General features: G+C 45.2%; 1 protein-coding gene across 6 annotated transcripts in view; it reads left to right on the plus strand.

The window, feature by feature from the left end:
• Window positions 1-8,060, plus strand: part of LOC100280758 (Ca2+/calmodulin-dependent protein kinase phosphatase) — a 28,953-nt gene extending 20,893 nt beyond the window's left edge. For 4 of the 6 annotated variants that reach the window (XM_020550674.3, XM_020550675.3, XM_020550678.3 and 1 more), the window contains exons 4-7: window positions 5,489-5,670; window positions 5,746-5,946; window positions 6,304-6,509; window positions 7,111-8,060. In XM_020550674.3, the coding sequence (XP_020406263.1) occupies window positions 5,509-5,670; window positions 5,746-5,946; window positions 6,304-6,509; window positions 7,111-7,669 (1,128 nt within the window). In that variant the 5' untranslated portion in view covers window positions 5,489-5,508 and the 3' untranslated portion in view covers window positions 7,670-8,060. Of the gene's footprint in view, window positions 1-4,766; window positions 4,998-5,375; window positions 5,671-5,745; window positions 5,947-6,303; window positions 6,510-7,110 lie in introns of those variants that run through there. The other 2 variants (NM_001411371.1, XM_035966514.1) reach the window with 2 other exon arrangements.
• The last annotated feature ends 2,754 nt before the right edge of the window (window positions 8,061-10,814 follow it).

Raw genomic sequence — 10,814 nt, forward strand, 5'->3', positions numbered from 1 at the left:
GGGTGTTTCCTGGGCAACCAGCGTCGATGACAATCGAAGTAAGTGATCTTTCCACCATGAGCAAGACGGAAGCAATCTGTATCTGAACCGCAATATGGACATGTCAATCTACCATGTGTACTCCAACCGGTAAAAATAGCATACGCCATGAAGTCATGCACCGACCACAAATACGCAACTCGAAGTTTGAATATCTGTTTTGTAAAAAACATCGTATGCTTCAACACCTTTCCAAAGCTCCTTCAACTCTTCAATCAAGGGTTTTAACATGACATTGAGGTTCTTTCCAGGATAGTCTGGGCCAGGAATGATTAAGCAAAGAAATATAAATTCATATTTCATACAAAGAGAAGGTGGAAGGTTGTATGGAATAACAAAGACGGGCCAACATGAGTATGATGATGCCATTTGACCAAAAGGTGTGAAGCCATCGGTCGCGAGGCCGATTCGAACATTCCTCGGATCAGCTGCAAACTCGGGATCAAACGTGTCAAGATCCTTCCATGCATCCCCATCTGAAGGGTGCACGATTAGGTCATCGTTATCACGGACACCTTCTTTGTGCCATCGCATGTGCATAGCGGTTTTTTTAGATAGAAACATCCGTTTCACTCGAGGAGTTAGTGGCAAGTAGCGGAGCTGCTTATGTGCAACATCTGTCATCACCTTCTCACCCTCATCATTAACAACTTCCACAAATCTAGATTGTCCACATTTCAGACATTTTTTCTCTTCCGCATGCTCCTTCATGAAAAGCATACAATTATTTTTGCACACATCAATCTTCTCATAATCCATACCGAGACCTTTGATAATTGTCTTTGATTGGTACATGTCTTTAGGCAACTTATTGGGCTTTGGGAGCACATCTCCTAATAACTTTAAAATCTCATTGTAACAATTGTTCGAGAAAAAGTACTTGGACTTAATGGCCATGAGCCTAGTCACAAAAGCGAGTATACTCACATCTGTGTGTTCATGCAACGACTCTTCAGAGTCTTTTAGTAGTTTAAAAAATCTAGAAACCTCTGGTGTGGCAGGATCCTCGGAGCTTAGGTTGAATTCTGGACGTAGCGAATCTAGCATCTCATGCATCGCATCATCGCCAGCCCAATCATTGTTCTCCTCATCTTCTACATTCTGGTTGGGTACTACCTCACCATGATGTTCCCACACCTCATATCCGGGCATAAATCCAAACTGACAAAGATCTAGGCTAACTCTTTCCTTATTAAGAAATATACTGTTTTCGTGACGCCTACAAGGGCATCTGACAGTGCCGGTTAAGGACAAGGCGAATACGTGGTCCACAAAATCTTTGGTCTTGGCTACCCACTCATCAGAATGACGTCCATTTCTACTCCAGCCATTGTACATCCATGCACGATCTTCAGCCATGCCTGAGACTGTTAAACCGAACCATATCGTGAAAACATTATTCAACTACGTTAATGGTTTCGGTCCTATATATATGTACAGGCAAGAATAGGTTCTAAACCCACAACAAGATAGCAGGACCAAAAAAAAATTCGGCAGCATGACCTCGCTGCCACTAAACAATATAAGAATAAACCACATATAACACATATACCACATATGTCTTTACTAAACCAAATATACCACATATATACAATATGTCTCGAACTAAACAATAACACTAATCACACGCACTAATCAACAAACACATATACCACTAATACATTCCACATATACCATATGCCTTCCCTAAACATATAACACATATACAAACGTACTAATCAATAATATTAATTAAACACACAAATCAACAAACACAAATACAAAAATATACTAATTTCGGCGGCAATTAAATAAAAGGCCACCGAAAATACAAAATAAAATACGCAAAATAAAATACCTTAATGAAGGCGAGGTTGACGAGAGTCGAGGTCGACGACGGGACGGGGCAGAGCGCGGCGTGGTCGACGGCGCGTCGGTGGCGTCGGCTGGCAAGGCGTCGGGCTTGGCGGCGGCACGTCGAGGGCACGGGTGGGCGGCGCTGCGGCGTGGTGGGCGGGGGCCGGCGCTGCGGGGCGAGGGCCGGCGCTGCGGGGGCTTGGGGCGGCGCGGCGGGCCGGGGGCGCCGCTGCGCGGTGCGCCGGCACGAGGGGGCGCCGCTGCGCGGTGGGCTGCGCGGTGGGACTTGGGGCGGCGCTGCGGGGGGGCGAGGGGCGGCGTGGCGGGACGAGAGGCGGCACGGCTCGGCTAGTGGCGGCGCGGTGGGGCGAGCCACGGCGGCGCACGAGCGGCCAGGAAGCGGCGGCGGAGAAGAAATGCGACGGAGAAGAAACAGAACAGAGGAAGAAGGAACCGGGTATTTTTAAATACATAATTTTCGGCGGCTAGGGCGTTGGCCGCCGAAAATAAGGTTATTTTCGGCGGCCGTGTCAGAAGCCGCCGAAAACAGTCTTATTTTCGGCGGCTTCTGACACGGCCGCCGAAAATAACCTTATTTTCGGCGGTTTGCTCCTGCCGCCGAAATTATTTACTTATTTTCGGCGGCCACCTCCTGGCCGCCGAAAATAACAGCAGCCGCCGAAAGTGATATACAGTGCTGTTGTGATACCTATATACAATTTATATTCAATATTAAAAACATCTTAACGTGATGTTATACTGGTTAGACAGTTTCACCCAGTGTCTCCCGCCCTTCTTCCATCAGGGCATTGGTTCGAACCCCACCTCCTGCACGGTTTTATTTTAACATTTTACGCTGATTTAATTAAATGGATCGACGGGTTAACGGGCTAGCCCGCCCGACACAGTTAGCAGGCCGGCAGGACGTGCATGTGTCATAGTTGTGGCCCGCGTGCATCTAGCCCGTGTCGGGCGTCGTTACGCTGATTTAATTAAATGGATCGACAGGCTAATGGGCTGGCCCGACACAGTTAGCAGGCCGGTATGATGTGCCTGTGCTATAGTTGTGGCCCGCGTGCATCTAGCGCGTGTCGGACGTCGTTTGGCATCTATAGACGTGCAATAGATTAATTTAAAATAGCTGTGAGGGGTTATTTATAAAAAATGACGCATGACGACCGTTGAAACTGATGCTTTAAATATAGTATAGATTAAAGATTCATATATAAATATTAAATATAGTTTAATCCTTTTACAATAGACAAATATCTCATAATATCCAGTCCTTTATTTTAGGGGTGTTTGGTTTCTAGAGATTAATTTTAGTCTTTTTTAGTCACTAAATTACCACACAACGACAAAAATAGAGATAATCATTTTTTGGTCCATGTGTTTGATAATTTAGGGACTAGAAGGGACTAAAAATAAAAGGGACTAAAAATCAGTTCCTAAAAACCAAACATTCCTTAGAGGAGGAAAAATGATGTTCATATCAATAGTTATTAGTAGACAAATAATGGTCAGTTATATGTCAATTTGACCATTAAGAAGGAAATCAAACAAACGCATTAGTAGCAAAGAGCTCTAAACCTGCGATAGAGTTTAGCTTTTACAGGCGGTTTTAGTTATCAAGCGTCAGTGCTATTTCTAGTGGTCGTTTCTTAAGAAAATGCATGTAGAAATCATATTTCTACGGACGGTTCCTTAAAAAAATCGGCACTAGATTTCTATAGACAGTTTTCTTAAGGAACCGTCACAAAAATCAATTTCTAGTGCGCCACTAGAAATTATTTTTATCTTGATTTTTAAGTTGCCACCAACATAAAAGTTATAATTCTCTTAAAGTTATGAAACTTTATAATTGCCAACTTTTTTATTTACAATCATTTTGTCTCTCAAAAAATGCATCTAAATTTGTCAAATTTAAAACACAAGTTTTGCAAACGAACTCGGATGAGAAAAGTACCAAAATAAAATTTGTAGAACTTCAAAATTTATGAAACTTTGTAGTGACAACTATTTTGTTTGAATTCATTTACAATTCAAATAGTCAATTTATACTCTGATTGTTCTAATATGTGGGCAACAAAGCTGCATTATAGACACAAAATAAGTGATAGACGAAGTGATGGTAGAGGGGCTATGCACAAGGGCGTAGCCACGAATTTTGAGGAAAAAAAATACCGAGACTTATGACTTCTATGGAGTTGGACGGGCGGGGCCTGAGTGAGAGGCCTCCCCTAAAATATATATATATATATATTTATTAATTTTTATACCAATTTTATGTATTTTAAAAAAGATTTTCACTGACGGTTTTATTACATCGATAGTAAGTGGAAATCAATTTCCACTGACGGGTTTCTTAGCCCAACCGCCAGTAAAAATTGATTTTTAATGGCGTTTGTCAGTTATCCGTAAAAACAAATAATTATTTTTACTAGTCTATAGCACTGACGGGTTTAAAAAATGTCAGTGCAAATAGATTCACAACCGTCTATATACCTTTAAAAACACATAATAAGCGGCTTATTGACATGAAATACTATTTTCATGCTGATCCATAAAGGTTAAAGTCAGATTTTTAGCACAGTAGAATCCAGAAAAAACAGCATGAGGCAAGATAGAGAGAAAGAGGCCAGAAGCGACAATGGAAGTACAAAATCTACACCAAATATTGCTCACATACCGACATGGCCATATCCGCTTCCAGCGCGGGAGAAGAGAAGCACCCACACGATGAAAAAGGAAGGAGCTGAAAAGGGCAACTGGACGAACGAGCGAACCCGACAGGGACACGGAATGCGCACCCGAGCACCACACACACCGAGCGGCGCCGTCGGCCCACCCGTGCACACCAGCTGCTGCTATAACGACGGGATCACGAATCACACGACCCCTTCTCCTCTCGTTCTCGCCCAGTCGCACCGTCCCCGTCTCCAACCCGACTCTGAAATCCACGAGCTCTTCCCCCTCGTCCACACCCCGCCCCTCCCTGCTCTCCGCCTCCCCGTCCCCGCCCCCATCGCTACCCACAAGCACCTTCGGAGGCTCCAGGCAACCCACCTCCTGCACCCGGCGTCCCTCGCGGCGGCGACGCGCGAACGTCCCGCTCCCCGGTGGTGAGCGCCCCTCTGTGATCTAATCTTGTCAAATGACTCTGCATCTTTCGTTCGGTTGGATTTCGTCTGGTCGCTGGAGAAACTGGACCTCCTTCGGCCGGGGCAGCGGAGGACGTGTTCTCCCTCCCGTTCGGGCTGCCGCAGAGGTCTCCGAGCAGCGGAAATGGCGTCGTTTGGTCATCTCTTTTGCTCCCTATCAAAACACCGGAATAAAATTTCCCCGTTTCTTTCCTTTCGGATGCCCCCTGTTCCCTTGATTCCATTCCGCTAATGCTCGAGACCTCATTATGGATGGTAGATTGATAGAAATGGATTTTAACTTTCCAAATAAAAAAAACCCACTCGATTCCCCCTGCTCTAACCATTCTCCTTGCACAGGGAACGACGGTAGCCAGTGCAAAAGTTGCGCCCCCTACGTTACCTTTCATGAACCAAACGAACGGCACCTCTGAAATGCTTTCGTTTCCTGTGCTCTCCCTGACCACCAACAGAGTAACGGAGAGACGGAGCCATGAGCGGAGGGGTGGAGCCGGATACCCCGCCCGGTAGCAGCAGCAGCAGCAGCAGGAGCGGGGGCAGCACGCCCGTGGGCGGCAAGCCGCCACGCCACCACCTCACGTCCATCCGCCACTGCGCCAGCAGTGCCCGCATCGCCGCTGCCTCCGCCGAATTCGTAAGCAAGCTCGCTGCCACCCAAGCCATCTATCCCTAACACGAATTTGATGTCTGCCCTTCTGTTCTCCTGCAGGGGCTGGAGTCGGGGACGCTCAGCTTGATTTCACCTACCGCAGACATCCGTCCGGGCTTCTTGCCTGTGTTCAGGTCGGGGAGTTTCGCGGATATTGGACCCAAATCCTTCATGGAGGACGAGCATGTCTGTGTGGACAACCTCGTCGAGCACCTTGGACTCCGTGGCCCGGGCATCCCTGCACCGGGTGCCTTCTATGGGGTGAGTTGGAATTGTATTTGCATCAGCCCTAACCACTGACTAACTGCTTCTGTTAAAGTATTTAACAATGTGTACTCTTTATGGATCTATGATTTGTTCTTTTGTGAGTGGCAATAATGTTGCCATGATAGCTTCTAGGCTTACTATGATGGTAGAAATGATTGAACTGAAGAGGAATCGGTTCCACATGGCCAATGATAAAAAACCCAGAGGATGAATGCTTTTCTTTCTATTTTGGACCTTTTGGTACTGCACACAGCAGATACAGATGGGGAATTTTGCTAGTGAGAAATAAGTGTCTTGTCCTTTTGCCACCTGGCCTTGCAAATCTTTACTGTTTTGTTTGTGAAAAATTAGGTGTTTGATGGCCATGGTGGTAGTGATGCTGCCTGTTTTGTCCGGAAGAATATACTGAAGTTCATAACCGAAGATTGCCACTTCCCCAACAGCATCGAGAAGGCAATCAGAAGTGCTTTCGTAAAGGCTGACCATGCGATTGCGGATTCTCAGTCTCTTGACCGGAATTCTGGGACCACGGCGTTGACGGTCCTTATATCTGGCAGGTAAATTCCCATGATAGTGCGTTAATATGTATGCTTTACAAATTTATTGGCACTTCAACATATTGGTCAATATAATTATGTTGCCATATATGTATAGTCCTAATATTTGCTGGTAACATAATAAATTGAGTAGTAGTCCAGAAGATTTGGTGTGGCGAAGATGAGTAAAACGTTTGAAGTTAATGTTTCTATGTACTTTTTTTGTTACATGAAATTACTCAGTTGATGACAAGTTTGGTTTCCAAGAGAAACTATTAGTTGAAGCCATGTTCACTGATTTATGAATCAGTAGAGGCACTTCCTTTCATTTTAAATTTATGAGTTTCGTTTCCAGGACAAACTATCAGTTAAAGCCCCTTTCATAGTACCTTTATTCTGACAGTCTCTTCACATTTACTGCCTCAACCTCCAATATCACATCTGTACATAAAAGGTCCATTGCTGGACCAAGCTGTTCTTGGGGCCATATTGCCACTATGGGTTGATAAATTCCAACATTACAGCCTGTATGCTGTTGACAACCTTTTTGATTAATTACTATGTACTATGTACTATGGCATCTCAAAAGTATGCACTCACCAACCTCATTAAAATGGTGCAGGACACTGCTTGTCGCGAATGCTGGTGACTGTAGAGCCGTATTAGGAAAGCGAGGCCGAGCTTTTGAACTCTCGAGAGACCACAAACCCAGCTGCAGCGTTGAGAAGCTCAGAATCGAAAACCTTGGCGGTACGGTCTTCGATGGCTACCTCAACGGTCAGCTGGCTGTAGCAAGGGCGATCGGTGACTGGCACATGAAAGGCTCCAAAGGCTCTGCGTGCCCTCTCACACCGGAACCTGAGTTTAGGGAGGTTAGGCTTACCGAGGAAGACGAGTTCTTGATAATAGGCTGCGATGGCCTCTGGGACGTGATGAGCAGCCAGTTTGCTGTCTCCATGGTCAGGAAAGAGCTGATGGAACACAATGACCCACAGCGGTGCTCGCGGGAGCTTGTCCAGGAAGCTCTTAGGCGCGACTGCTGTGATAACCTAACCGTAGTCGTCGTGTGCTTCTCAGATGACCCGCCCCCTCAGATCGAGGTCCCGAGATTCCGGGTACGGAGAAGCATCTCAATGGAAGGGCTGCATACGCTGAGGGGAGCTCTTGACAGTAACGTTTGAGCTCCGAAAGTGTACCTTCGCCTGCAACTTGTGTCGTGGAGGATTTTTCTCTCTTCTTTGTTGTTTGGTCTGTTGGAAGTTTTGCTCCGCTCGGCTCATCGGTGTTTTGCGATATAGATCTCGGAATAAGTTTTGTAGAATTATTTTGGAAGGAAATTTTTGTTGAGGTGTAGGCTAATTAATCTTCCTTTGTTGAGGCCACCATTTTGTTGTTGGTTGCTCACAATGTAATCGAGCAATTAACCGGCACGTTGTTCTGGTACGAATGAGAGTTATAGCAGCTGATCGTTTTTGGTCTTTGTTCAGAATTCCACTTGTATGGTTGGACGAGTCCCCTGTTCATTATTATCAGAACCAAAAGAGAATAAAGTTATGGTACAGATTTTGTTCATCTTTGTGCATGTGGGAAAACATGGTCACAACATACCTTGACTCCCTGCTATTTGTTGGGAGCTGATTGGTCTGCAGTAGATGCGGAATTCATTTGATTTAACAATGTTCTGAAACCTTTTAAGTTTATGCTGTTGTCATGGAGAAAAAACAAAAACAAGACTGAGAATCACACAACACAGTACAGCACTACAGCAGCCGCAGCAGCATCGAGCTGAGCTGATCAGCGATGTTCCAATTGAGTTGGGCTGTTCGTTTTGAATTAAAGTCGACTGTTTATACTACTGTAATTGTAATCTATAGAGATAAAGACTGTAGAATTATAGGTAAAAAACTATGTAGAAATAGTAGGAGTTGGTATGGATTAAATGACATATTGACATGTGGTAAGCTGCGTGTGCATACGTGTTTATCCGCAGTTCAGCACCTCTGGATGTACAAGTAACTCGACATCTCTCTCGTGAACCCGGCCGCCGCCGCCGCATCAGGTCTTGTTCGGTTATTCCTACAATACATGGATTGGATGAGATTGGAAAAAATTTAGAACAACTTTAACTTGCTTGGGATTTAAACTCACCTAATCCCACTCAATCCACATGGATTGAGAGCTAACCGAACAAGCCCTCGTGTGGTTCGCGCCGATTCCAGCCGTTTGCCACTCGCGCCAACGCCCCCCATGGCCCACATGTCACGATTCCAACACTTTGTCTGACGGACACAGGGCGGCGAGGACGCCGCTGGATCCGGCAGTGGAGTTCTCCACTGGCCTGTGAGCTCAGCCGCGTTCGACGGCTCATGCGCCCGGCTCCGCATCACGTGGTTCGCGTCAATTCCAGTTCCAGCCGTCCTCCACTCGCGCGCACACCGCACGTCTTGCGTGACTTGTCGATCGATGCATGAGCTCTAAATTTTACACTATAACATTTAAGTATGTGATCGAACATTTAAGTATGTATGATCGAATTAGAATTAGATCCTATTTATATTTATTTTTAAACTACAAATTATTTAGGGCCCTACCATTTTGTAAATGAGCATTTGAATCGTGATCCATTATCACCTCTACTCCTCGCCGCCTCCTCACCACCACCCGTGGAAATTACTTTGCATTTTCAATTTACTGTAATAATGGTTTTATGGTTAGATTTATCGATTCTTGTTTGTTGAGTTAGTTCAGATTTGTTCTGTTCTAATATCATGAATACTATCTACCATTATATCTAAGTTTTACGTTTTATGCTGTATTATTAAATTAGTCTTAGATCCTATTAACTGTATAACAAAAAAATTGATATATGAAGAACTTTGTACTAATAATTTGGGTAGTATTCAACGAATGGCGTAAACTGAAGGCCCAAGCATCAGCTAGTTGCAGGACTACAACAGCAAGGATAATCAATCCATACTTGGGATCAATTTGACTTGCCTCCTCTTTTTTTTCTTCTCATTATGTGCTGCAGCAGAATCGCTGTCCATCCTAGACACGGTGCTCTGCTGAATGGTTGGTTGATCGTGGAGGATGGGCACTCGGCAGACCGCGGACGAGAAACTGAAGCTCTTCACCTTCCACCTGCTTGGGTCCTGGGCAAGCTGGACCATCACGCGGACGTCATATTTTTTTTTTAGAACTTAAAACATGCATAGCTACTAAACCGTGCATTCAAATAAAATTCTAATCACACCCCGTTTGGATGTATGGATTGGCCCTCAGAATCTAGGAACCGATATTGGGCTGAGGCAAATACGGCAGTTTGGTTGTTGTCACGTATTTGCAATAGGGAATCAGCTCTGCCCAGCCAATTCCATAGGACGTGTTCATTTTGACACTATGCAAATTTGACACTGGTGCACATCTTTTATCCGTCATTGTTGTCCATGCCTCGTAGCCTCACCACCATGTCTGACCAAGCAATAGATTTGCATTCATACAATAATTGCAGAAAACAAAATTTAAAAAAAAACGGAAGAGAAGAAGAATCGTGCTGGCAGAATGCTATTTTGAAACACATTGTTGCTACGGTAGCATATATATATGGATGTGGGAAGGGGACCAAGGGAGCTACGCAGTTTTAGTGATGATGAGCACAAGCATACACTTAGGAGCTATTTGCTCAAAGAAATGTATGATGCATCAGAGGTGACATATGCTATGACGAGTTACGTCTAACTAGAAGGAACTCCAATCTTTGTCTAGCCAAACGTATGTTGGAGTTGCATGCTTCCTTTTGATTCTACAAGCCAATTTCTCGTGCAACCAAACAATAGAATCTGATTTGAAGCCCATTTCAATACCTTCACTGATCTGGTATTCAGCATCTATTCAATTCCTTGCTACAAAATCCCAACATCCAAACGAAGCATAATGTGTTCCTTCAAATTGTTAGAAAATAAAATAGATGTCGGCGTTTCGACCCCGGAGGTCCCTGGACCGACGAGTAAATTGTTGCTGCATGTCCCAGCCCAGATGGGTCGGCGCGAGATGGAACACAAGGGGAACAAAAGAGGGAACCGCGACTCGTGTTATCCTGCGCCCAGGGCGGATGCGCTTGCAGTAGGGGGTTACAAGCGTTCGCGAGAGAGAGAGAGAGAGAGAGCCTGTGCGTCAGCCCGTCCTCCCGCGCGGCCACCTCTCTCGTACGAGGGCCCTGGACCTTCCTTTTATAGACGTAAGGAGAAGGCCCAGGTGTACAATAGGGAGTGTAGCAATGTGCTAACGTGTCTAACAGAGAGGAGCCAGAGCCCTTTGTACATGCCG

This window comes from Zea mays, chromosome 1, assembly GCF_902167145.1.
Source record: "Zea mays cultivar B73 chromosome 1, Zm-B73-REFERENCE-NAM-5.0, whole genome shotgun sequence".
Classification (NCBI taxonomy): Eukaryota; Viridiplantae; Streptophyta; class Magnoliopsida; order Poales; family Poaceae; genus Zea; species Zea mays.